Consider the following 23,972-nt stretch of genomic DNA (forward strand, 5'->3'; position numbering starts at 1 on the left):
ACCCTCTCAGCCTGACTACATCACAAGATTGTTGTGAGGATAAAATGGAGGGGAGGAGAATGATGTAAGGTGCTTTGGGTCATTGCTAGGACGAAAGATGGGTATAAGTAAAAATGCTTTCAGTGTTAGTCTCTCAGTTTTCAGTTATCTTTTACCCCTTAAAGTAAGCAGTATATAGAGAGTACAATTTATAGTGTCTTTACATATGTGTATCAGTCTTATTCCAATAACACTTTCAACATATCTTTGAAGGTTCTTTTTTTTTTTACTTTTAACTTGCTGATCCCCCCCACCCTGAAATAAAATATTTCGGTTCAAGTATTTGCTTCTATTTGTTTAATTTATTAATTTAGTTTTAATTCAGAACAAAGTTGCTAAATCAGATAGCATTCAATTTAGGGCATTTTTTTTCCAGAAACCAACATCAGTGCTGGTATATGGTTGATGCTTCTGCTCAAACTTTCTTCTTTTTAGTATTGCTGTTTTTCTATCTCTTTAATGGTTCTCAAGAGAGCTCTTGTTAACTCTGCCTCCCTGTACCCAGGCACAGAAACAAATAGAAGTTTCAAGGAAGGTCTTCCTCCCAGTTAGAGTTGCTTTGCCCTGCTTACTATCCCAGGAAGTGGGATTTAAAACAACTGAGAATGAACTCCTGTCCATTAGGAGAAAACAATATTGCTAGTCCCACTTTTTGATCTCACCAAGATCTGCTGAGACAGAGTAAGCTTATTAGGTATTATGCAAAGTTCCTTCCATTTTACTAGAGCTTATTGGCACTGAGAAATTGCACCCTTACAATCACAACCTCAGAATGCCACTATAGTCTGTAGTAACTAACCAGTTACTAAATGCTTCTGAGGGATGTAATTGATGTTTGAAGTTACCACAAATAAAAAGAGAAGGAAGAGTTCACAGTAAGTGAACAGAATCTTCCATTCCAAAGCCCCTGCTTATTTCACTGGGGCTTATATAAGAAGACAACCGTACAGGGAAGAAACTAAGCAGTATAAGACTACAGGTTTGTCAGAAACCTCTGTATAACAGCTGAGCACCCATTAGTTATTTTTCGGAACTGGTTCCAGGCAGAGAGTTGCTCAGTTCAATCACAGGTATTTTATTTTAAAGCAGAGATCTATTTCACTTTCAAGGATATCAGTCATGTATCTGTTGGCAAAATTATAACCTGTCAGCTTTTAGGGCATGTCTGCCCTGTGACCTCTTTTCAAATTTACTTTGTTGATATTTGTGAATACTCTGTGCTACCCTTTGTTCTTTTGCATTACACTGAGCCCAGAGGAGCAATGCCATACTTTTCTTGAATCAGCAGGCTGTGATGGACAGATAGGAATATTTTTGAGATGTCTGTCCATACAAGATACATTGTGGGAAGGGCATCTTTAACACGGTGTTGATGTTCTTTGAATGAAATCAGGAAGCAGAGCACTAATAAGGTGAGGGCAATAGCTACTGCATTCTAGGGTACAGTAGAGCTTCAGCAGGCCTCTGGAGGGTAGCATATACATTTTCTAAATAAGTAAGATTTGCTGGTGGTGACATATCCAAAGCAATATTTGTCAAGCTTAAAATCAACTATCTGGCATCCTGTATCCTTTTTGCTGGACTGAAGAGATGAAAATAAAACATGAGTTGAAAAAACCCACTGCTCAAGAAAGGATGTCGGAAACAGATTACTAGGGCCTTCAACTTTTCTCTCATTTCTCCTGGGGACATGCCCCTCTATATTAAAGTGCATTCTACCTGTTCCCACCACCATTGACATGATTGAATCTATTAGACACAACTTGGTTTTCTCCTGCCTTTGGCATATCCGTCTGACATATACAGGAAAAAGTGTTATATACATCCTCTTTTTAAGTAGTCCAGAATAATAATGAACAACAAAGATCTCTCTCCCAAGACAAGCTGGTAGTTTTCTGCTTACCTGCACAATTCTGGGATGCTGGGATACTGGCTGCTATTAAAAGCAGCTAAGAAAGGTGCCGTGGTGCTGGCAGCACAAAGGAGCTCGGAGGCTCAAGACACTGGAAGAAGATGGTTCTTCATAGGCTAAGGTGCTCACAAAGAATTCTGTTTCAGGAGTAATGAAGAAGCAATTTTATGCTGGACATCTGATATTCAAAAGTGGCCCAGCTAAGTCTTTTATACTGCAAGTCAAGCAGCTAGTAAGCTTTCAATGGGTAGAATGACAACTTTTTGACAGGAAAAAGCTCATCAGCTTGTCTCATGGCAGACCAATGGTCAAAGCCATCTTCATATCAAATGCTTTTTAAAATCAGCAAATATAAATTCACAGTTCACTGACACACACACGCACAGTTCCTAAAAGCCTTCCCTTAGTCAGGGGGTGGGCTACTTGCCACCCCTTTATGCAAAGTGTCCTCATGCTGAAGACCATCCAACCCACTCCTAGCTGCCTTTTCAGTAGCCTCTGGCCAGCTCTTTCCGCAAGTCCTGTTGATGTGACCAGGCTACCCCACCACCACCACAGGGTGTGCAGGCAGCAAAACTTTGTTGGCAAGAGTGTGGGGCTCAGCAAAGTGAGGGTGGTCACATTACCCAGCTCAGTTACAGCAGGGGGGAAAGCCAGAAAGTCAGAGGAAGACAGGCCAGTCTCTTGAGCTAATCATCACCCAGATTATCAGATTCCTCCCAATCAGAAGCGCTCATGACCTTGGAAGAAACATCCAGGGAATTCTGCAGTCTGTCACGTTGCCACTCAGAGTCCCATCTCTCCACATCCATTAGGATGGCCCTTGGAAGTGTGAGGACACAGGCAGCCATTCCAGAAATATCCTCTTCTAATGGAGGTCCTTCTTCCCAGTCATCTCTTTCAGCATCATAAATATGGACATAGTCCATGCGGATGCCCTCGTTATGGGACCTGCCTCCTAAGACATAGATCTCATGGCCCAGGACAGCAATGCCAGGTTCTCCATGTCCTGCAGGCAAAGGGCGTACGCAAGTCCACTGACCAGTGCTTGGAGTATAGCAGGCAACCTGGAAGAAAGCAATATCAAAAACAAAAGTTGCCAGTCATGAAAGGAACAGCTCCCCAAAACTAGTAGTAACCAGCGGGGTGCTGGAGTTCTTACCACTTAGGCAACCACTATTTCTTGTTCAAGCATGAGTGGTAGAAAGTTGCTTTTTTATAACCAAACACTGAATAAACATGAATAGAGAACACTGTTATATAGGGGGGGAAAGCACTAGTCACACAAATAGAGCATTGACTCACCTGGTGAACGTCTCTTCTACGGCCAGAATCATTGTTACTACCTCCAATCACATACAGCCTCCCCAGCAGCGCAGCCATCCCATGCCAGGCCCGTCGGACAGGCCCATCAGCCAGGCTCTCCCACTGATCAGCTGCTGGATCATAACAATGCAGCTCTTTCAGGTAGTCCTCACCTCGTCTTCCACAGGTAATGTACATCTTCCCATCCAAAGTAGCTCCTGCATGTGCATATACCTGCATCAAAACATACCAAAAAAGTGAGATGGAATCACTATTTGGAACCCTGAGCATTTCACTCAGCTGCCCTTCCCTCTGCAAATGTATCAGTTATCTATAGAGAGAATAAACCTATAGGATTTTGTAAGGTAACCAAAGAAAGCAGTCTAGGACGGTGTTTTTATTCTCTATTATGCATGAGCTGCCTGAACAAATTTGAATGTTTTGACAGAGAATGCACACTCCGAAATCAGAATTCTTCCTGTTAAATATTTTGCTTGATTTCTTTTTAGTTAGCAACCTCTTCTGCTTCCAAGATTCAGGCAGTATGTGTTTTGGCAATGTAATGGCAAGAAGTTGCGCACTGAAACTGGGAAAGAGGGTACAACCTGTACAGTGCTCTGGAGCCCTCTTTCCCCAGAACCCTTTCCCAACTACATCCTGGTTCTGAAATTTATTTTCAGTTTTTCCAAGCATAAGAAGTATTCCTCGCCCTCCATGAGCCCCACCTTCAAAGCTTGGACTGGCATGGTTAGGATGCCGACTGTAGGAGCAGATGTGCTCCCAGCTGTCCAGTAGGATACAATGCACTAGTTGCCTCTAGCTGAAGAAACTAGAGAGGGACATCTCCAGTTAAAGATCTCAAGTTGCAGGCATTGGGAAAGACCTTTCTCTGCCTGAGACCTTGGAGAGCTGCTGCCAGAGAGACTATATGGAACCCAGTGGAGCAATGGTTCAAACAGTAAGGACACTTCTCTAGTACAGATCTAGAAAAGACCCTGGCAAGAAGTTGCCTTAAGAATATGCTTTGGTGCCCAGGGAAGAGGCTTTCCCAGCCATTCATCAGTGGCCTGGCATCTCTGGCACTGCAATCTCTTGTACTTCCAGCAGCCAGTGTGAGAAGCAAGATCAATTTGGTAGGGAAGGAGCCCTGCACCTATGGGGCCTGATGTGCTATGAGCTCCACCTACACTGTAGCCAAGTGCAGGTGATAAGCACAGCTATGCCTCAGATTGCAACCCAGCTTGCAAATGGGGCCTTAACTAAGAACAGTCATTATATGCAATGCTTGGTGTGCACCAAAAATCAACTTTGCACCACTCTTATGTCCCAGATTGGAAGACAGATTTCCCTGGGAAGCTTGCCAGTAGGACAGGATGAAAACAGTCTTCTATAAATATTCTGTGACTCCCTATCATATGATCAAGCGACAGGACACTTGAGGCTGTGGATCCAGAACACACTTTTGACAGAGCTCATCAGCACTTGCCCTCATGTATACTTACCTCCTTCTTCAAGGGGGCCACATATTCCCAGGTGTTGGTTTTGGGGTCGTATCTTTCCACCTCCCGCAAGTCTTCGTGGTAGTCCCGTCCTGCCACAGCATAGATGTACTCGCCCACGACGCAGACACAAAGGTCTGCGTGCTCTTGCTGAAGGGGCTGGATCTGGAACCACTTGTTGTGTCGTGGGTCATACCTTGCAAAGGAAGATGAGGCGCTATTGCCAGATTGCAATAGCAGAGGCATCTGGCACAGCCATAGGCAACTGGCTGCACTCAGCAAACCTAACAGCCCCTGCCACAGTTCTCTCCATCTGCACAGGCTATGACCTGCAACAGTAAGAAAGCTTTTTCTTACTGTTTCTTTAGCAACTGCCTCCAAATGAGCAGATAAGGGGCACACTGGGCCTCCACCCATCCTTCTGTCAGCTGCTACCTTCATTGCTGGCTATTTTTTAAAAATGCTGGGCCTAGCAGCTTCCATTGTACAATCTCTCTTTTCAAAGGGACAATAACAAGTACTATAACTGGCAGCCATCCTACTACTGCTAAAAGGAGTAACTGCTCAGCTTTACCTCTTGTCTTCCAGACCCATATTCATTCAAGAAAAAAGTCTGCTAAGGGACTATCATCTCAGGTGAAGCAGAACCCATGTATTTTTCCCTTTCATGTAAGCAGGGCAACATTTTATCTTCCCCATTTTTACATACTACAGAGATATTACCATTTTTATTGTTCTACATACATGTCTGAGCATAGAACAACTCAAAGAAACAGTACAATATAGGAGATGGCCCATAAAATTGCCAAGAATTGGACACGACTGAATGGCTAACAACATATATGATCAGAATTATTCCCACATCACAGGCAAAAAACACAACATGAAAGCAAAGGAGAGTGCAAAAGATTTCAAAACACCAAAGAAAGTTCACCAAAGCAACAAAGGTTACTACGGCCAAGTGTGGCATGATGGCCACAGTACTCGATTTAGTTATGAGAAACCCAAATTTCAACCCCTGCTCAGCCAAAAACAGTAAAAACACACTGGCAATTTAAAATCAAGAAGCAGTCCCTTACCTCCAACATCTGAACTCTGCTCGAAACCCTCGTACATTGTTATCTCCCCCAATTAAGTAGACAAAGTTGTTGAGAACTGCAATTCCTTGGTTGGACATTTTGCGGGACTGTGCTGGAGCAAAGTGCCTCCATTCACCTGACAGTGGGTTTAAGTACTTGGCTTGGTTGCTGAGAACCGTAGATGGAGTAGAATGCATCCCCCCAAAGCCCACAACACACTGAAACTCTGACCTCAGCTGTGTGTGCATGTTCTGAAGCATTGGCTGAAGGCACTCATTCTTGTGGTACATCAATGCACTGGCCACCATCTCCTTTAATGGACACAGGCTCAGTTTGTCATGGAGCCTCTGCAGAATGTGGAACTCCATCAAGGGAAAACGAACTGTCTCCAACAACTTAGGAGGTTCCATCAAGGAAACTTGATCTGTCTCCACCTGCTCTGGTGTGTAATGGTAAAGGAGGGCCCCTTCATAGACCTCGTTCTCAGATGTGACCTCCAAGAGGTTGCTGCTGAGCAAGGTGTATACCTTTTCGAGGGGAAGCTGGCGATACATTTCTGTCTTTGAGAATGTAACAAAATTTTTCAAAATGTAGGAGTCCAGCTGCTCATTCAGATGACTCAGGTCAAAAAGGTCTGCTAGTCTATACACATCCAGAATGTTCTCATCATCCACCCAAGACATGAGGAAGTCACAGCAGAATTTGATAACTTCAGGGACCTGCAAGAAAGAAAACCACAAGAACTCCTTTGCCCTATTAGGGGATCCAACAATAATCTTGCAACAGGATTGTAAACCACTCTGAACTTGCAGAATGTTTAAAAGCAGCAAATGCCCAAATCCCATAACCAAAGTTTGCAGTTAAATAGATATATCTAATGTTCAGATCACGTGAAGTGATCGTATCACTTTACTCTGCTCTGGTTAGACCTCACCTAGAGTATTGTGTTTAATTTTGGGCATGATAGTTTAAGAAGGATATAGATAAGCTGGAATGTGTCCAGAGGAGGGCAACAAAGATAGTGAGGGGTCTGGAGACCAAGTCCTACAAAGAAAGGCTAAAGGGTCCGAGTTATTTAGCATGGAGAGGAGACAACTGAGAGGTGAAGGGCTGTCATATAGTACTTGAAGGGCTGTCATATAGTGGATGGTGCAAATTTGTTTTCTGTTGCCCAAGAAGGTCAGACAAGAACCAATGGGTTGAAGTTAAATCAGAAGTTTTGACTAAACATTAGGAAGAATTTCCTGCAGATCCATTCCTCAATGGAACAGGTTTCCTCGGGAGGTGGTGGGGTCTCTTTCTTTGGAGGTTTTTAAAACAGAGGCTAGATGGCCATCTGACAGCAATGCTGATTCTGTGAACTTAGGCAGATCATGAGAAGGAGGGCAGGAAGGGTTGCATCAATGCTTAGTTCTTGTGGCCATTTCTTACACACCCAGGGAAATACTTTGGGGTCAGGCAGCAATTTTTCTCCAGGTCAGTTTGGTCAGGGATCCTGGAGGGCTGTTTGTGTGGGAAGGAGATATTTGTGAATTTCCTGCATTGTGCAGGTGTTTGACTAGATGTTCCTTGAGGTTCCTTCCAAATCTATGATTCTGTGATCAAGACAGAGGTTTACTTAATTTGCAAGCTTCAATGCAGTTCCAAAATATGCAGATTTTTCCCCCCATGGTGGAGGTGGAACAAGAGAAGATAGGTAGTCATAGAACATTGGTGCAGATGTTGTTTTATGGTGGGGAGGAAGAATGTCTGCCTTGAGAATAAAATATTCCCCAGCTCATGTAGCTATTTAATCAGCAATATCTATCAAGTTACTTCCCTGGAGCACTGCTGACTCAAAAATGGAATAAAGGTGCATATTCCCTATGCACACATCCCCAGATCACTGCCTGGATATTGTTAAGTGGATGACCCAAAACACAAGATACTAAATCTGCCAAGTTGACAATATACTAAAATTGACAAGATACTAAATCTGCCAATGCCAAGTTGACAGGAAGCCATGGCCCCAGCCCTTAGGAGGTCTTGCTTGTGTTCCTACCCCAATGCATCATTTGGAACCACCAGCTCTCACCTGAAGTTGGCATGATGCAGTGAGTATTTCCTGCACGTTGTTTAGGCTGAGCTCCAGCTCAGAAGTGTATATGAAGTTTAGGATTTTACACATAGCATTATAAGACACACCCTGGATCTGGACCTCCTCTTGTTCCATTTCTCTTAGTCCACCAGCAAACATTCCCCTACAAAGGAGAAAGATGCTTTAATCATTCTTTTCAAAAAGAATGTTTCTGGTGCCACATCATGTGCTGGATCCAATGCATGTATTAACATAGTATCCTAATACCCCCCCTCCCTCCCGCCTCAGGTTTCCCACCACCTTCTCCATGGAGCTCAAGGCAGCTGATGCTGATAAATGACATTCTATTTTCAGACAAACAACTCTCAGAGGTAGATCAAGTCAAGCTAAGATGCTATGACTGGCCAAAGATCATTAGTGAATTCCATGGCTGAACCTTTGGAAATGACCCCCTCGGATGCATGCTGCTGTTTGCAATTTGGCCATGGAACTGGAATGCTTCAGGCTCATTCATCCCACAGTTAGGACTCTTGTACATAAAGGGGTGTGGAGGTGTTGAATGGGATAATGGTGGATTGGGATGTCACCATGCCCCACCTCACTACGGACCTCTCTGGGACAAGAATTCTCAGAATATACAATGGTGGGAAAACCAACCAGCCTGAGAAGTAAATAATTAAGATGATGTTCTGCAAAAGATGTGTGCACATTTTATAGAGCATCATGTAACTGGAAAGAGCATTTTACCACAGGAAAAGGAAAGGATGAAAGAAACGACACTGGCCTAGATGGACCATTCGACTGATCCAGCCCAACTCTTCTTATCCGTTGCCCATAATTATTTTTATAAAGGGCTGGGATCCCAGAACATACTTCCGCTGTAACCAAGGCCTTGGATATGCTTATTGAAACTTCTGCCTCCCCCCCCCCCCTTTAACAGAAATCCTGCCATATCATATCTCAAAGACCTTCTTTGAACTTATCCTTGAGCTACAGCTAACAGGCAGAAACAGGCTACTAAACTGAGCTGGCAAAGCCCAATGATATCCTAACGGAATAAGCATAGCAGTGTGTTCAAGTGTGAGCGCAATATTCCTGCAGCTATGTGGTGAGCTGACCTGAAGTAGTCACATGATGCAGCCAGGAGGATGCGGTGAGCTTCAATAGCCTTCCCCTCCACAAGCAAAATGACATCGAAGAGAATGCCGCTGTCTCGGAGAGTTACCAAGCCATTCAGCAGAGCTTGTGAATGTTGAGCGCTGCGGTATGTGTTGCTGGTATGCTGCTCAAGAGGAGCCTTGCATGGCTGTGCTGGCTCCTGATCTTCCGCCATCACAATGGAATGTGCTCAGTATTTTAAAGGACGCCAGCAGCTGGATTTCCTAGGGAGGAGTTGATACAGGTGAGGTTGAATTTTCTGACCTGAAACCTTTATTTCAACAGGCAATATTTGCAATTGGTCCCTCTTCAACAGAAAGGATGTGAACACTGGGGCCATCAAGGCACTTTCATTACTGAAAAGTAATGCTGGTGCTGTTGGCAACTAGAATTGTTGACCTTCTGAGAGTCCTTTAACAAAATCCCTCACTAAGGACTTCCAAGGAGGACTCAGCAACTGTAAGGTACAATGGCAAAGCTTCCTATAGCTTAGAAATTAGGGTCAGGAATAGTGAAGAACAAGCCAATATGTTTAGCTTCCCATCACTGGGCAAACAAGCAACTCCCTGAGGAAGTGTTACGAGCTACTCATTATTGAGTCAGAAGTAAATTCTGACATAAGCCAAATTCAGAAATGATTAAGAATTATGCAACCAAAAGTAGACTACGAAGAGAAAAGCAATATGAAATGCACCATGGGACAAAAGAAGAATAGTAACCACTGCAGCTTGGTGAGTCATGTGACCGCTTTTAGAAAACAATATACAGAAAATGGAATTTCTGCAATTGCAAATTAAGCAGGTCCAAAAGCGTACAATCAGTTGTAGTATGTTCTTCTGAAGCTCAATTAAATCCAAGTTATTTTAAAATTCTATGTTGACTCATACACTGACAGCATAAATCACTTACAAAACAGATTTGGGTCATAAGCAGTGTTCCCTCTGAGTTAGCGTGAGCTAGCTCACAGATTTTTAGCCTCCAGCTCACATATTTTTGTCTTAGCTCAGGAAGGGTGACCCCAGAGCAACCAATATATGCAATAGCTCACAACTTTAATGTCAGTAGCTCACAACCTTAATACTAGTAGCTCACAAAGTACAATTTTTGCTCATAAGACTTTGCAGCTTAGAGGGAACATTGGTCATATAAGTACTGATGTGGTTGGTGCTGAGTTGAGAAAGGGGCATGGCAGCAGCTGTTATAAAAATATTGGGGAGGGGCAAAATCAAAACAATATGTGGAGTATAATCAACTGCTACCCCTCAGTTGTGAGATTTCATAACAAATGGAGAAGCAAACCTGAAAATAGTATTTAAGCTACAAACTGAGGACAGTTTTGCAATAATCATTTTTGGCTGCTAAGTGTTTTGTGCTTTGGCTGGGTTTTCCATATTTTTTTTTTAGATCACATTTTGCTCTGTGGTCCTGGGACAGAGATGGCATATACATTTTCATTTAAGGCCAAGCAATAAAAGCAAATGAAGCTTTATTAGAAATAAAACTATACTTACAAGTGCAGAACACTGATACCACTGCAAATCCTACACTTCTCAAATACCTAGTTAAACAAGCACTCTGACCCAGTGCCTGAACCTAATTAGATCAGGTGCAGGGCAATACTGGGGGGAGGGGTGTTCCATAGCTACACAGCCACCACAGAGAAGAACATCTCTCTGTTGCCACCCCCTTATCCCACCTGGCAGACCATGCCAGAGGGACAGAACAGTTATTAAAAAGGCAGCAGATCTCATCACAGTTACAAAGAAGGTACCTCTACTGGGTGGCAATGCTGAGCCGATGTGCATATTTCTACACAGGGGACGACAGTCCTTCAGTTAAAATGACATTTTGAATTGTATCCAAAAGTTAATACACAACCCATGCCATTCTTGTAAAACAAGCATTATGTATACCCACCCGAACCAGGAAGTATGCTACTTCCTGAATATTCTGCAAAAACAATGTGCACAGGTTACAGAAACATTCATCACTGTAGCAAGGTTGGTGGGGTCAAGCAGAGGACACAGTTGTCCATTTAGATGTGAAATGACAGAAGGCACTCCTGGTGGCAGCAGCAACAGCCTGTTTCTCTAGAACAGTCCACATCTGATAGATTGTGTTCAAAGGCGATCTTGCTGCATAAGGCCAAATACCCAGAACAGGGAATGTGTACTGAAGAGAGACAGGGTGAGAATTATGGTTACCTGGAAAAAGGGGGGGGGGGCAGTCAGAATATAACTGTCATTCTGACTGAGGATTCCTTTCCCTCAGTGAACTTAGCTTCTGTAACAGTGGGCTAAAAGTTTCCTGCAAATTTTTCTGAGATTTGAGAACACACATGCAGGAACAGAGCTAAGATGTTTTGTTTTTTTTCCTTGCCAATTGCAAAATTTGGGTAAGACCTTGCTCATGGATGGTCTATTTTGGGACAAGAGGAATAAGAATTATGAGCAGGACCAGTATAGCCATTTCAGTTTTGCTTTTGTTATTGTTGAAGCATACTTCTGGTTCTCGTACTGAGGTCTAAACTGTTCACTCAGTACTTCCTTTCTTTTTAATCCATCCATGCAGAGGTCACGAAAGGCTGGTTTTTAAAGCTGCAGGGAACAGGGCAGTCTGTGCTACTCCTAGACCACACCTTAAGAGATGGTTGCAAGCCAAGCATCCTGTGATGGAGGCAAATGGTTATGAACAGGAGTAAGCCTAGAGGTGAGGCCTCCAAGATTGTTCTAAATCACCTCCAGTGGTAGAGCATCTGCTTGGTAAGCAGAAGGTCCCAGGTTCAATCCCTGGCATCTCCAACTAAAAAGGGTCCAGGCAAATAGGCGTGAAAAACCTCAGCTTGAGATCCTGGAGAGCCGCTGCCAGTCTGAGTAAACAATACTGACTTTGATGGACCGAGGGTCTGATTAAGTAGAAAGCAGCTTCAAGGAAGCCAGATTGGCTCTTTTCTTTGGGAAGGGGTGCCTTGTCAAAGACACAAATAGGCACCAGGAAATCCACTGCCTGTCACCATCGCATCCATAGGATTACTGAGACAAACTTTAGCCCACACAAGTTTGGAGTTTTCCTGAGCAGTTCATGAACAGGCTACCTCAAGGAGTGCTCAGTTTCCTCAAGCATTCAAAACTATTAACTTTTAGATGTTTTCGTACAGCTTTTTTCAACCTGCAATTCATGTCTAGTATTTAAGTGGCAAACCGCCCCGTAAAAAGTCTGCCGTGAAAACAACATCACCCTAGAGTCAGAAATGACTGGTTCTTGCACAGGGGATTATCTTTACCTTTTTTATTTAAGGTGAAAAACACTTTTTGATTAGATTTTTGAAAAGGAAAATGTGGATTTGCATGCATTTCCCTTGCTGTATGATGAAAGCTTCTCCATTGAATATGAACATTTTGATACAAAAATTGAAATTCATGGAACTTTGGCTCAATTGTTTAATAACAGGCATCCACAACATAATAAAAAAATTAGTTAAAGCATTGACCAAAAAGTTCAGCCTAGGTGGAACTAAATGTGGGGGGAAATATTTCCCTCCTCCGACTTGCTTATGGGCAGCTTCTCCAAGGAAACATGGTATCATTTTAAATTAAGAGTTTCAGAGAGTAGCTTAACTGGTCTGCAAACACTTGGATTTGAGTCTTGTAGCACCTTAATGACCAACAAGAGTTTCAATGTATAAGGAGTTCTGACTCTCGTATTTTATGTTTATCTCACTCTACCCATCTTCTATATCCAGTCTGTATGGATTTCTCTCCCTTTGATTAGATGTGGTTTCAAACTGGTCTTCCTTTATAGAACTTCCTAGATCTGCTCATCAGTTGCTTGTACCTTTAAGCATAAACAACTGCTACATATGCACAATCTTATGAAATGTGATACACTGGAATGAATGTTGTCAGTCTCCAAGGCACCACTGGATTTCTGTTTTATCACACTTCATTAGCATTTAATATTACATTCTGAATTTTTTAATGTAATCTAAGTCTTTGTTCATCCAAATTAGGCAAAAAGTATAAAAGAATCAGCTAGAAACAATCCAACAATCCAACCTTGGCTTTGTATCTTTAGCTTTAAACACATCTCCACAAAATAGCACAAGAGATTTTGGGTGACCCTTTAGCCCAAGAGCGCCAACAGGAGTTCATATATCTCCCTAAAAGCGACAAGTTCCTACCCTTGTAGCCCTGTCGTTCGCTTTTAGTCCAACCTAACACACAGGGCTGTTGTGAGAAAAGGTGGAGGAAGAGCCTTTTTTTATTGCAAAAGGCAGCAGAGAAACGGCATACGGGAAAAAAAGAAAAAAAAACTTTTGTTGGTGCTGGAGGAAATTCGGTAGACAGTCAGGCAGTGGGGTGAAAGACAAAACAGCGCAACAATGTGTCTCGCATCCTGTCCTACCAGTGCGCCTTTTCAGGCAGCTAGGAGAGTACCGGAACTCTGTACATGTTCAGAGACACAGAAACAAGAGAATTTGCAACGGCGAAGCACTGTGGTGTCCAGTCACCCACCAGACAGTGAAACTGCCATCGCCCTCCTTCCATTCCTGACTCACCTGTTCTGAAATCGCAGAAGCGCAAGAACAGCCGCTCCCAGAGCGCCCACTGGGCAAACAGCCCCCACCGAACGCCTTATAAAAACTTGACTGGCACTTTGGGGAACTGTAGGCAGGACTTCCGGGGCCTCTTTCTGAGAGGCCTCTGCTTCCGCGCAACATTTGAGGCCGCTTTTCCTCTCAAAGGCCCCCTCGAGTGCAGTGGGCGCGGCCTGGCTGAAAGCTCCTCCCCTCAAGGTAGTTAATGAGGCTGCTCTAGGTGGCGCGCAGGAGCAGCAGAGATTGTCGGGTTTATTTTTACCGCGCCTAATCGGAAGCTCGTCAGGGTTAGCCTCTCTAGCCCTTCTATCACCAAGAGGATGCCACTCCTTAAAGGGACAGCCGCCCTTTCCCGTAGCCACCGGTGACAGTTTTACAGACACAGACAAGCAGCCACGGAGTCCTCCAAGCGCTCGCGAGTCCTTCTCGCGTCGTCCTAGACGCTGAGGCTGGAGAGAGCGGCGCTGCTGCCACCTCCTCATTCCACTATTCTGGACCGCAGCTGCAGAAAGCTGTGGCAGTGCAGGACAGGGAAGGGGGGAACGAGTGGAATCCGCCTGGCAAGAGCGACGGAGGGAGTCGAAGTGTCACCCCTCGACAGCGCCTCTTGGTCTGGATCCATTTGCGCCTGATCAATGAAGGAGCGCTGGATTGCAGCCGCCTCTTCCTTTCTTCGCAGGGAAGGTACGGCTGTTCCTGGGCCACAGCTTCCCGGCCTGACCGCGCGGAGCCCTAGAGCTCCCAGGGCTGGATACGCTGACCAGTCACCAATCTGGAACTACATTTCCCACCATGCCCTGGTCTCTCTGAGGGGAAGGCTCGACGGGTCGCGTGTATCGTCACATCCGGTTGCCGGAAGAGGCGTCTGTTCCCATTCAGGCAGCGAAGTCCGAACGGTAGCGGCAGCTGCAGAAGAGGCTAGGCCGAAGCCGCCGGGATGGAGGACAGCGAATGGCGTAGCAACAACTTCAGGCAGAAGCTGGTTAGCCAGATGTGAGTAATGTATGGGTGCTGAATGGGGACAAAAGGCTTGGCGGTGCGCTAGGCCCCAAGCGCCTCTTCGTGGGTGGAAGGCCGGCCGGCCCGGAAGGGCGGTCGAGGCGCCTGGGGCTAGGTTCTCCGTCTGATAGTAGGGCTGACCAGGCGGGCCTTTGCTAGCCTAGGGTGTAGGGGCGGAGTCCGTAGGTGGTAGCGTGGGTTGAACGTCCGAGGCTGTTAGCTGGAAGCTGTTAGAAACATCCTTTAAGTAGATGACTAATACGACTGGCAGAGCTATTCTAACTGGTGTGCTAGTTTTCTGCTTGCAGGCCTTCGACTGGGGGAGCGTTCAGAAACGAGCCACCCCACCTCCGTTCTGAAGCGGTGCTGTCGGTGGCCTAAAAGCCAGTCGAGACGTGCAGGATTCTGCACTTTTTCGTATTAAGTGTTCCTTTGCGTCAAAAGCTCCTCATTTTATTATTCATTTAGTATATTTGTATTAAGTTTTTCCTGCAAGGAGCTCAGGGTGGGCTTCACCCCGCCCCCAATTGTAGTCTTACAGTCACCCTGTGAGTAAGGTTAGGGCCTAAGGATACCTAGTGAATTTAATGGCACATGGTTCTCCTAGATCCTAGTCTCACATTCCAACAAATTAAGGAAGACAAAAAGGTAGAATCTGAAGTAGTGCAAAAGAAAAGCACATGTGTCTTAACTCCTTTTGCACATTTCTTTGGATGCATCATACGTCTGTTTTGTCAAATGTTTAACTTGATTCCTTTTTTTATTCATTAGTCTTGGGTAGATTGAATATTCTTTAAATTTGTACACTTGCTATGTTTTTCTCATTGTGGATTCAGATCCCAGTTGTAGTTCATAGTACAATCCTTTTCATATACTTGGGGGGGGGGGGGGTTGCTCTTCAGCATTTAAACCATGTTGGCCTATGGTCAACTAGTGTTTAAAGGCAAGAGGTTCCTTTGAAGGGCATATTCCTGAAGAATCCTCCCATGCAGTGTGAAATTGAATGGCTCAAAAGACAGTGGCAGCAGAGGAGCAGCTGCCTTAGTTTTATTCCCCAAAGAAGCAATTTTTTTGCCAGGTTTAACCCTTTTAAGAGGCTCCTGGAACATGAGCCCTTCTGACCAGATCATCTAATCCTGCTTCCTATTTTCCTATCAGAGAGACCAGAAGTTTGGTAGGAAGCAACACAGTCCCTTCCCCTGGTTCTTCCACTTTCTCTTGAGTGTGGAGGTTCTGTTTGATAATAATGATTAATATCCACTGACCATTCCATCCCAAAGAAGGTGTAATGCTTTTTAAAACAGTAAATCACTGTTTTTTCAGTACTGAATTCCATAAATGCATATATATTTTTTAATCTTGCTAGTTATTGTGAGTAATTGGGTGCTTTCGTCTGAAGAAAGAGAATGTCTCTGTTTGCACAGGCCATAATTGAGTAAATGTCTGCTGTGTCCCTGGTGAAGTGAGCTAAGCTAAAAACTCAGAATTTCCTCTTAGAGAAGATGCTTTGACCTTTCCAAGACAGCATTTTTGGAAATGCTTCCTGTTCCCTGTACATCGTTCTCTAAAGTAGCAGAGCTGTGAAGTGTCTTGAGCTGTTGAGACTGGAGGAAGGTTTCAGATTAGTTAGGCTCAAGCCAGCCTTTCAGAAGAGGATGCAGCTTATTTCAGCTGTACTATAATTTATCAGCAGGTCTCATCCTTGCATAAACTACAGAAACAGCTGAACTCTTAAACACACGGCAGCATTGCATTACAGCCCCATCCTCCCATTGCCTTTAGCACAGTTTGAACTCTGCTGGCGAAGCTGTGTGGAGTAGGAGTAAGGATATAGAGAAAGGGGAACAAAGAATGTGCATATGGAAAGATTTGAAGGAGGGAGTTTGAATGGGAGGTGCAGGAAAGACGACAAAAAGCAGCAGCATATTTGCAAAGGTGTAAGGAAGGAATGCAGAAGGAATCAGAAAGGTTATCAAACAGTTGCCCAGAGGCATGGGGAGGCACTGCGTTGAGGACTGTTAGTCTAGAGCAGGAGTCCTCAAGGTAGTACCAGGTAGGACTTTTTCCTAGCAAGGCTTCTAATTGACTGTTGGAGATTTGATTGGCTGTGCAGATTTTTTAACAGGTTATTTTGGCAGTAGCTGCCACCACAGGACAAGGTTCTGCATTGTGTTACTGAGGTAGTTAAGGTGTGGTAGTCATTTTGGGGCTGGCTCAATTTCCTGTGGCACCCATTTTGGTGCTTTGCCTACCATGTTGTATCATTTGTACATTTTATTTATTTATTTTATTTATTGGCCACTCTTTTCCTGCAAGCAGGGCTTGGGGCAGCTTACAACAATATGTACACAATAAATAATATAAGTTAAAAACCAACATTAAAAACCTGAACAAATCCCATTCCAAGATCGTGAAAAGGTTAAAATTCCAATTTTGCATCCACAGTGTGAACACCCACTTTCCTGGTTACTGAAGGGGGTGTGATAGGCTGGGCACAGAAGAATATAGGTGCTTTGTTTCTTTCAGGCTCTCTGAAGGCAACATTGAAAGCACCAGGCTATGTGGGCAGGTGAGCTGATGAAAGGTTTTTTGGGGGGCTTGTTAGGAAGGCAGTTCTGATGCATTAGTGATATAAAGTTACCCTGCTTGCAGAAAGAGGATTTGTCATTTTTTTTTCAAAAAAAAGAAAAATTACCAGAAAAAGACAAGAACTGACTGTCCTCTTGCGTTCACAGAGCCTAAACTGTGCTATTCTGACCAAAGTTCCTTGTGTTTGCTTATTGCAGAGAAGAAGCAATGAGGAAAGCTGGAGTAGCTCATAATAAAACCAGTAAAGACATGGAGAACCATGTGTACATGAAGGCCAAAACACGGGTAAGACATTGACTTTTCTTGTGGTAGGGAGCAGAGGGAGAGATTGAAGTGTCAGCAGTAGAAGATGAAGGAAGAGGAAAATCTCCATATCTTCCTTTGCAGGAGTCTTTGCCCTGGTATCCTGCTTCCGCTTGGCTCAGAATGCTTGCTGCTCTGCTTGTCACTTTGCTGCTTCATCCCCTCACTTGTTGGGTTTGCTGCAGTCTGTTGGTGGGCAGAATCTCAGAAGATCTTGTCATTTCTCTGTGTAGAGTGGCAGTATGAGATAATTGTGTTCTGAGGGTTATGTCAGATGTGTGTGTGTGGAAAGACAAACACAACAAAGCAGTAAAACAGAGGATACCTTCTCAATACCTGTCCTGTTCTCTTCTACCCTAAAAAAGTTTAGAGCCTTTCAAAGGTGCCCTATGACTTTCTCCCAGATTGTAGTGGGAGGATTGTTTTCTTCTCCCTTCTACCCTTCCCAAATGTACACTGGCTGTGTTATTCAGTTATTATAATGTGCTTTAAAAAGTAGAATCAAGGCAACTAGGTATCCAACTAGTCATGGAATATTTTATTGACATATTTCTGTGATGAAGCTTGAGGAAAGAAAAGGAAACTTTTCGGATCTACTGTAAAAGGTCCATTTCCTTGTTCTACATGTTAAAAGCTGAGCAGAATCCTTGCTGGATTGCAAAGGAATTTTTCTGTCCTGCGAGTTCCTCACGAATGCCATGTCTTTTGCATTCTCCATTTAGTGCAGTTTAAGTACAATGACCTCTTAATCAGAAACAGCTCCGCCTTGTTGTTTCTGCAGGAAGCTATGCCAGGGGTGTCAAGCTCATTTGTTATGAGGGCCGGATCTGACATAAATGAGACCTTGTTGGGCTGGGCCATTTCAGGTTGGGGCTACTCATGTTGAGCTGGGCCATGTAAGGCCAGGTGTGTACCTATTTAAGATTAGGTAACAGATATAAATTTTATAAAGGACACAAACACAAATATATATATTTTTAAAAACTTAAAACATGCTTAAAACATTGGCACTCGTTGGTCTTAAAGATGCTTTCTTCGTATTTCTCCCATGGGATCCAGGAAACTGGGCAAAGGAAGCTCTGGCTCTTTCCTTCCTTCCCCAGGGGACTGGGGAGGGGGGAGGAACCTCAACCAATAGAAGGATGAAAGGCTTGACTCAGTAGTTCTGCTGTGCAATTGAGCAAGCCTTGCAAAGCAAGCTGTGATGCAGAAGGAAGGAAGAGAGAGGAAGAAGGAAGCAGATGACAGCCAGTAGCTCAGGGGCCTGATAGGAGCCCTCCGGGGGCCTGATTTGGCCCCCGAACTGCATGTTTGACATTCCTGAGCTATGCCATAAAGCCTTGTAGGGCAGTTCTCTGTTCAGCAGCAAGAGGGGAAAGGGGAAAATGAGTCGCAGAGGACATTGCCCTTCTCTCTGGCTTCTGAAGTGCATTTTGATTTTCTGACTTCAGGAAGAATATCTTTCCCTCGTGGCAAGACTCATTATCCATTTTCGGGATATTCGTAAGTAAATCTGTATCTTGTTAGTTTTGTAGAATGTAATGTTCATTAGTGAATGTAGTGTTTATTAGTGGTCGCAAAGGCTACTTGTGAGTCTGGATGGGTAGGACTGTGATCCACATTTTGAAACATGTGATCAACAGAGCCTGCCAAATTCTACAAAAGGCTAGGAATTCTGTTAAAGAGCAACTTCTATCCCCAAGCTTGCTCTTTGTGCTTGAAGAAGTCTCTGGGTAAAGTGCATCTGGGCAAGGACTAGGAATGGGACTCAGTGCCCATAGTTTCTCACTCTTGTGTCCATTCAGCCCACTCCCCCCTGCTTTCTTCTCCTTACAACCCTTGTTTAAACAGTGGGCCAGATGTGCATCAGTCATGGGCAGGTTTGAACTGTCCTGGAGGTTAAGACTGTGGACTTTTTGGCTGATGCTTAAGCATGGCCTTATAATGGGTCAATGTAAATTTAAAAGTGACATGGCCATGGTTACTTTGCCATTGGCTGCAGGTTAATCCCTCTTGATCCAGGGGCTTTCCAGCAGGGACATGTGACTCTAAATTGCACAAGTTTCTAGGGGGCAGGCAGGAAATGTAATTGTGGGCACCACCCCTAGGTTGTATGTTATACAATCATCGCCTGGGAAAGTCTTGCTGTTAGCTCCCTTGCAGGATCTGTGGGTGTTTGCCTTCTTCCCTTGAAAATTGATAGGCTTGGCAATTTTTCACTACACATGGCCCTGTGTAAACAACTGCCAACACTGTACCTATGGCATGGCATGAATTCAGTACCAGACTTATTGTAATGCACTGCACATTGGTCTCCCCTCAAAATCAGTTTGGGAAATCCAATTGGTACAGAACGCCATGGTTCAGCTAATACCAGGAGCGAGATTTCTCATGCATATTACTTCCATTCTGCAGTCACTTTGCTGGCAGCCCTTCTGTTATTGGGCTTAATGTAAAGTATTGACTGTCACATACCAAGCCTTCATGGTCTTGAATCCTCACATCTGCAAGACTGTCTCTCCCCCTGTGCTCCATCACATCAGCTTCACTCATCTCATCAGGGCCTTCTGCAGGTGCCAACCTTCAAAAGGGCAAAATCAACAGCTGCCTGTACACATGCCTTCTCTGTTATGGCCCTTACCTTATGGGATGATCTGCCTGAGGAGATCAGGAAGGCTCCCACTTTCCTGGCTTTCTGCAAACTATGCAAAATTGAATTGTTCAAAAGGGCTTTCGAGGTGGATAATAGGGCAGCACTTTGCAAAATGGTTCACAAAGTGACTTGGATAAAAATTTTTAGGGACCGTAGTATATACTACTGTGTATAGTTTGCTGTAAATTGGATCCTACTGTGTCATTTTGCATAATTTAATGTGTCATGTTAACAATTTGCTTTAGTTTGGTTCTGTTTTTCAAATTTCTGGTTGGTTGTACAACCCAAATTCTATTGTATTGTTTATTGAGTGATCTATTTTGTTGATTATATTGACACACTCTGTGTAATCTGCTTTTGAGTTCCAGTGAGAAAGAGCATTATAAATAATATAAATAAATAAACAGTAAATAAATTCCTCTCCAATGGTAAATGCATCTGATTTAATTGCATTACTGCCTTGTATGTAATTTACTTATTCATGTTTCCCAAAACATCTGCTCCCTTGACCTAAGCGTGCACAGTTCTTCATTCACCAAAATATATTATTTTCTCTCTTTCTTTTTTTAAAAAAACTTTCCTAGATAACAAGAAGTCCCAGACCTCTGGTAAGAACGAGTCCTTCTGTTTTTCAGGTGGGGAGGGGGTTTGTTTGTTCATTTGTTTCATGAGAACTTGCTAGGGAATGTGTGTGAATGACCTTATCATATGTAGCCTCAAGGAATGGAGAGCTTTTGTCTGGTCAATGGCATGGTTGGGTTCAGCTTGCTCTCCTTGACTTTTCAGTGGATGGTTCACTTTGTGACTTCTGTGAGATTTTCCTCTAGTGTTGGACAAATACATGCATCCTCTAGTTGTGGAATTGGTGGGAATTGTTAGGCCACCAAGAAATGTCTTTGCTCTATTAGTTGTCCTTGTGTTGACTCTCTTGAATCAGATTTGTGATACTTTCTTTGGAAGTCCTTGATATCTTTTGGTAGTCCTGGTAGAAGCAAGGGGTTGTAGAATAGTGGAAGTTGAAAACAGTCGCACGTTAAGTTGCCACATGCAAAGAAGTAATTGTTTATAAAGAAGCTGATAGTGAAATCTTTAATAAATGAATAAATATAGTTTCTTTTAGGCTGTTGATGGGTCTCAAAGATGGGTCTCAAGATAGCACTGGACTAAAGAAACTTGCAGCTGTGCTGTGGTTGCCTAGTAATTTATTTGCAGTGGTAGATTAAGGGTGATCAGCATCCTTGGTCTCCCAACCTTATATTGTATTTTTTAATTCAGCTTGTAGAATGTCTGCCGTGTACAACAAGCTGAACAAGAATGCAGTGGATTCAGTGAGGCTGGATTTTCTTGTTTTTTCCCCCCATAACACAGTCTTTTATTTCTTCAACCAATAACATTCAGTAATCCAAGAGAAATAAATTACAAACTATGTATATAAAAGGAGTGTGGATGTGGCCTTACAAAGACAAGAAAACAAATAGTAGATTTTCATAATTGGGATTGAAAGCCAAAAAAAAAAAAGAAGAAGAAAAACATATTGTAAACTTCTAAACATAGTTATAATTACCCTGGTCGCTTTCTCATCCCTCCAATTAGTGTTTCTTCATCCAGTTATAAAATTTTTCCCAATTTTTAAAAATATCACATTTTGGCACCCCTTTCAACCGATTGAATAAGACATCCATTTCAGTGGCGTGTAAGATTTTATCAATAATCTCCACCTGGGATGGGCAAGTTTCCTGTCTCCAATAGCTAGCAAACATGATTCTTGCCGCCATTAAGATATAGACTGTTAAATACTCATCTTCCTGTGGGACCTCCTTTCTAACCATCGATAATAGCATCATCTCCGGTTTCATCTGTATATTTGTATTTAGAATTTCCTTTAACAATCTATGGATTTTGGCCCAGAATTTTTTTGCAGCTTTACACAACCACCAAATATGATAGTACGTACCTATCTTTTCTCCACATTTCCAACACATAGGTGACACTTTTGTATTAAATTTAGATAATTGTATCGGGGTGATATGCCATCTATGAAAAAGTTTTAAAAAATTCTATCTATAATTAACTGGTTTAAGGATCTTGTAATTTACCTTCCAAAAAAGGGACCACTGATCTAGATTAATGTTTTTTTCTAGGTTTTTAGCCCAGCTAATCATAGTTTCTTTAACAGTTTTGTCTTCTAACTTTATTTGGATCATATAGTTATATACCTTTTTAATAACTTTATCTTTATCCCTATAAAGTATTTTGTCGAAGTCAAAATTATCTTTGGTAAACCCTCTTACTTTATCCTTCTTGTATTTTGCTCTGATCTGGTTCATCTCCCACCAGTGTATCTTTAACCCAGCAGCTTCCAGGTCTTCCTTCCCCTTCAAGTTGTCTTTATCATCCAACAAATCTTTATACCTAATAGGTCTATTAAAATTCCATATTTGCGTTTGTATTGATGCCTCTTCTGGTGATATCCACCTTGGTGTTTTATGATACAGCTTCCTTTTTATCTTTGTCCAAACCTCATATAACGCCCTACGAACCAGATGGTTGGTAAAGTAGAGTTTTACCTATATACCATAGATTGGCGTGCCACCCTGCCTGTAAGTCACAGCCTTCTACAGCTAAAATTCGTTTGTTATCTAATGTAATCCAATCTTTCAACCAAAGTACTACACATGCAAAATGATAAGTTTCCCAGTCAGGGAGACCAAGTCCGCCATTTTCTCGGTTATCCGTTAGGATCTTCCATTTGATCCTAGGCTTCTTTCCTTGCCAAACAAATAGACGGATCAATCGGTCAATCTTAGCAAATAGGGACCTCCTAACTACGAAACCAATCATTTGAAATAAGAACATCATTTTTGGTAGAATATTTATTTTGACCAACGCAGTTCTTCCCATGAAGGATAGCTTCAGATTGCTCCACTTTTTCGTATCTAGTTCGATCTCTCTTAATAGAGGTATAAAGTTATTGTCATATATGTTACTAAACTTGTTCATCATAATTATACCCAAATATTTAACTTTTTTCTCCACTTTGAATTCTGTTTTTCTCTCCAGGTCGACAATATCTTGTGGTGTCATATTTTTGGTGATCACTGCAGGCAAGTGCATATGTGTCTTCTCTGAGAAGTCTTGTTTTTCTCCACAGATCCTATGAATGCACTACAGAATTTAACAGGTGGACCACCCACAGGAACAGCAGGCATGGGAATGACTTCACGCCCTCAGGGAGCACCCATGGGAGGCATGACTGGACTTGGTCCAATGGGACAGCAAATAAACCTCCCAGGACAGCAGCAGCCTCCTGGAACAGCTGGGATAGCCACACATGGCATTCCAGGCATGCCTACAACTACACAACAAAGTAAGTTTTTAGAGTGCTTTTTCAGGGTGGGGGAGGGTCACATAACATCAGTCCTGTGACAGGTACTAGTGTCTTTGAACTTTTATGTGCTTTAAAAAAACCTTCATAGCCATATAGCAGCCTCATTTCACCATCCTGTTGCTTCTGTCTGCATGTATGTAAAGAGAAGACCTTGGGTCACTATACCCTGGGAACAGGTTCTTCCATAAAACTGGAAAGAAAGGGAAAAAAGAAAACAAGGGGGCCCATGACCCACCCAGAGGATCCTGACTTATGGGTTGAAGACCACTGTTCTGAAGTATAATGCAATGTTCTGCCTTTCAGAGTGTTCTGAATGGATCATTTTAGGATCTGCTGTCTAAATGCTCAAGTTAGAGGCAATGTTATGTTCCCTC

General features: G+C 43.1%; 2 protein-coding genes across 3 annotated transcripts in view; one reads left to right on the top strand and one right to left on the bottom strand.

Moving 5' to 3' along the window:
* Positions 1-321: 321 nt before the first annotated feature.
* On the bottom strand, positions 322-14,349 carry KLHL22 (kelch like family member 22). Of its 2 annotated transcripts, XM_060250101.1 has the most exons (7): positions 13,628-14,349; positions 9,030-9,293; positions 7,909-8,074; positions 5,835-6,553; positions 4,759-4,951; positions 3,257-3,490; positions 322-3,018 (listed from the first exon to the last, which is right to left on the bottom strand). In XM_060250101.1, the coding sequence occupies exons 2-7, from the start codon at positions 9,242-9,244 to the stop codon at positions 2,641-2,643; spliced, it is 1,905 nt and encodes a 634-aa protein (XP_060106084.1). In that variant the 5' UTR covers positions 9,245-9,293; positions 13,628-14,349; the 3' UTR covers positions 322-2,640. The 2 variants fall into 2 exon arrangements, with proteins under 2 accessions (XP_060106084.1, XP_060106085.1); XM_060250102.1 differs by lacking the exon at positions 13,628-14,349 and having other exon boundaries at positions 9,030-9,316.
* A 114-nt stretch (positions 14,350-14,463) lies between these two features.
* Positions 14,464-23,972, top strand: part of MED15 (mediator complex subunit 15) — a 48,106-nt gene continuing 38,597 nt past the window's right edge. The window contains exons 1-5 of the mRNA XM_060249140.1: positions 14,464-14,659; positions 17,452-17,539; positions 19,009-19,060; positions 20,795-20,818; positions 23,362-23,577. Of these exons, the coding sequence (XP_060105123.1) occupies positions 14,604-14,659; positions 17,452-17,539; positions 19,009-19,060; positions 20,795-20,818; positions 23,362-23,577 (436 nt within the window). The 5' untranslated portion in view covers positions 14,464-14,603. The remainder of the gene's footprint in view (positions 14,660-17,451; positions 17,540-19,008; positions 19,061-20,794; positions 20,819-23,361; positions 23,578-23,972) is intronic.

Source organism: Heteronotia binoei, chromosome 11, assembly GCF_032191835.1.
Source record: "Heteronotia binoei isolate CCM8104 ecotype False Entrance Well chromosome 11, APGP_CSIRO_Hbin_v1, whole genome shotgun sequence".
Classification (NCBI taxonomy): Eukaryota; Metazoa; Chordata; class Lepidosauria; order Squamata; family Gekkonidae; genus Heteronotia; species Heteronotia binoei.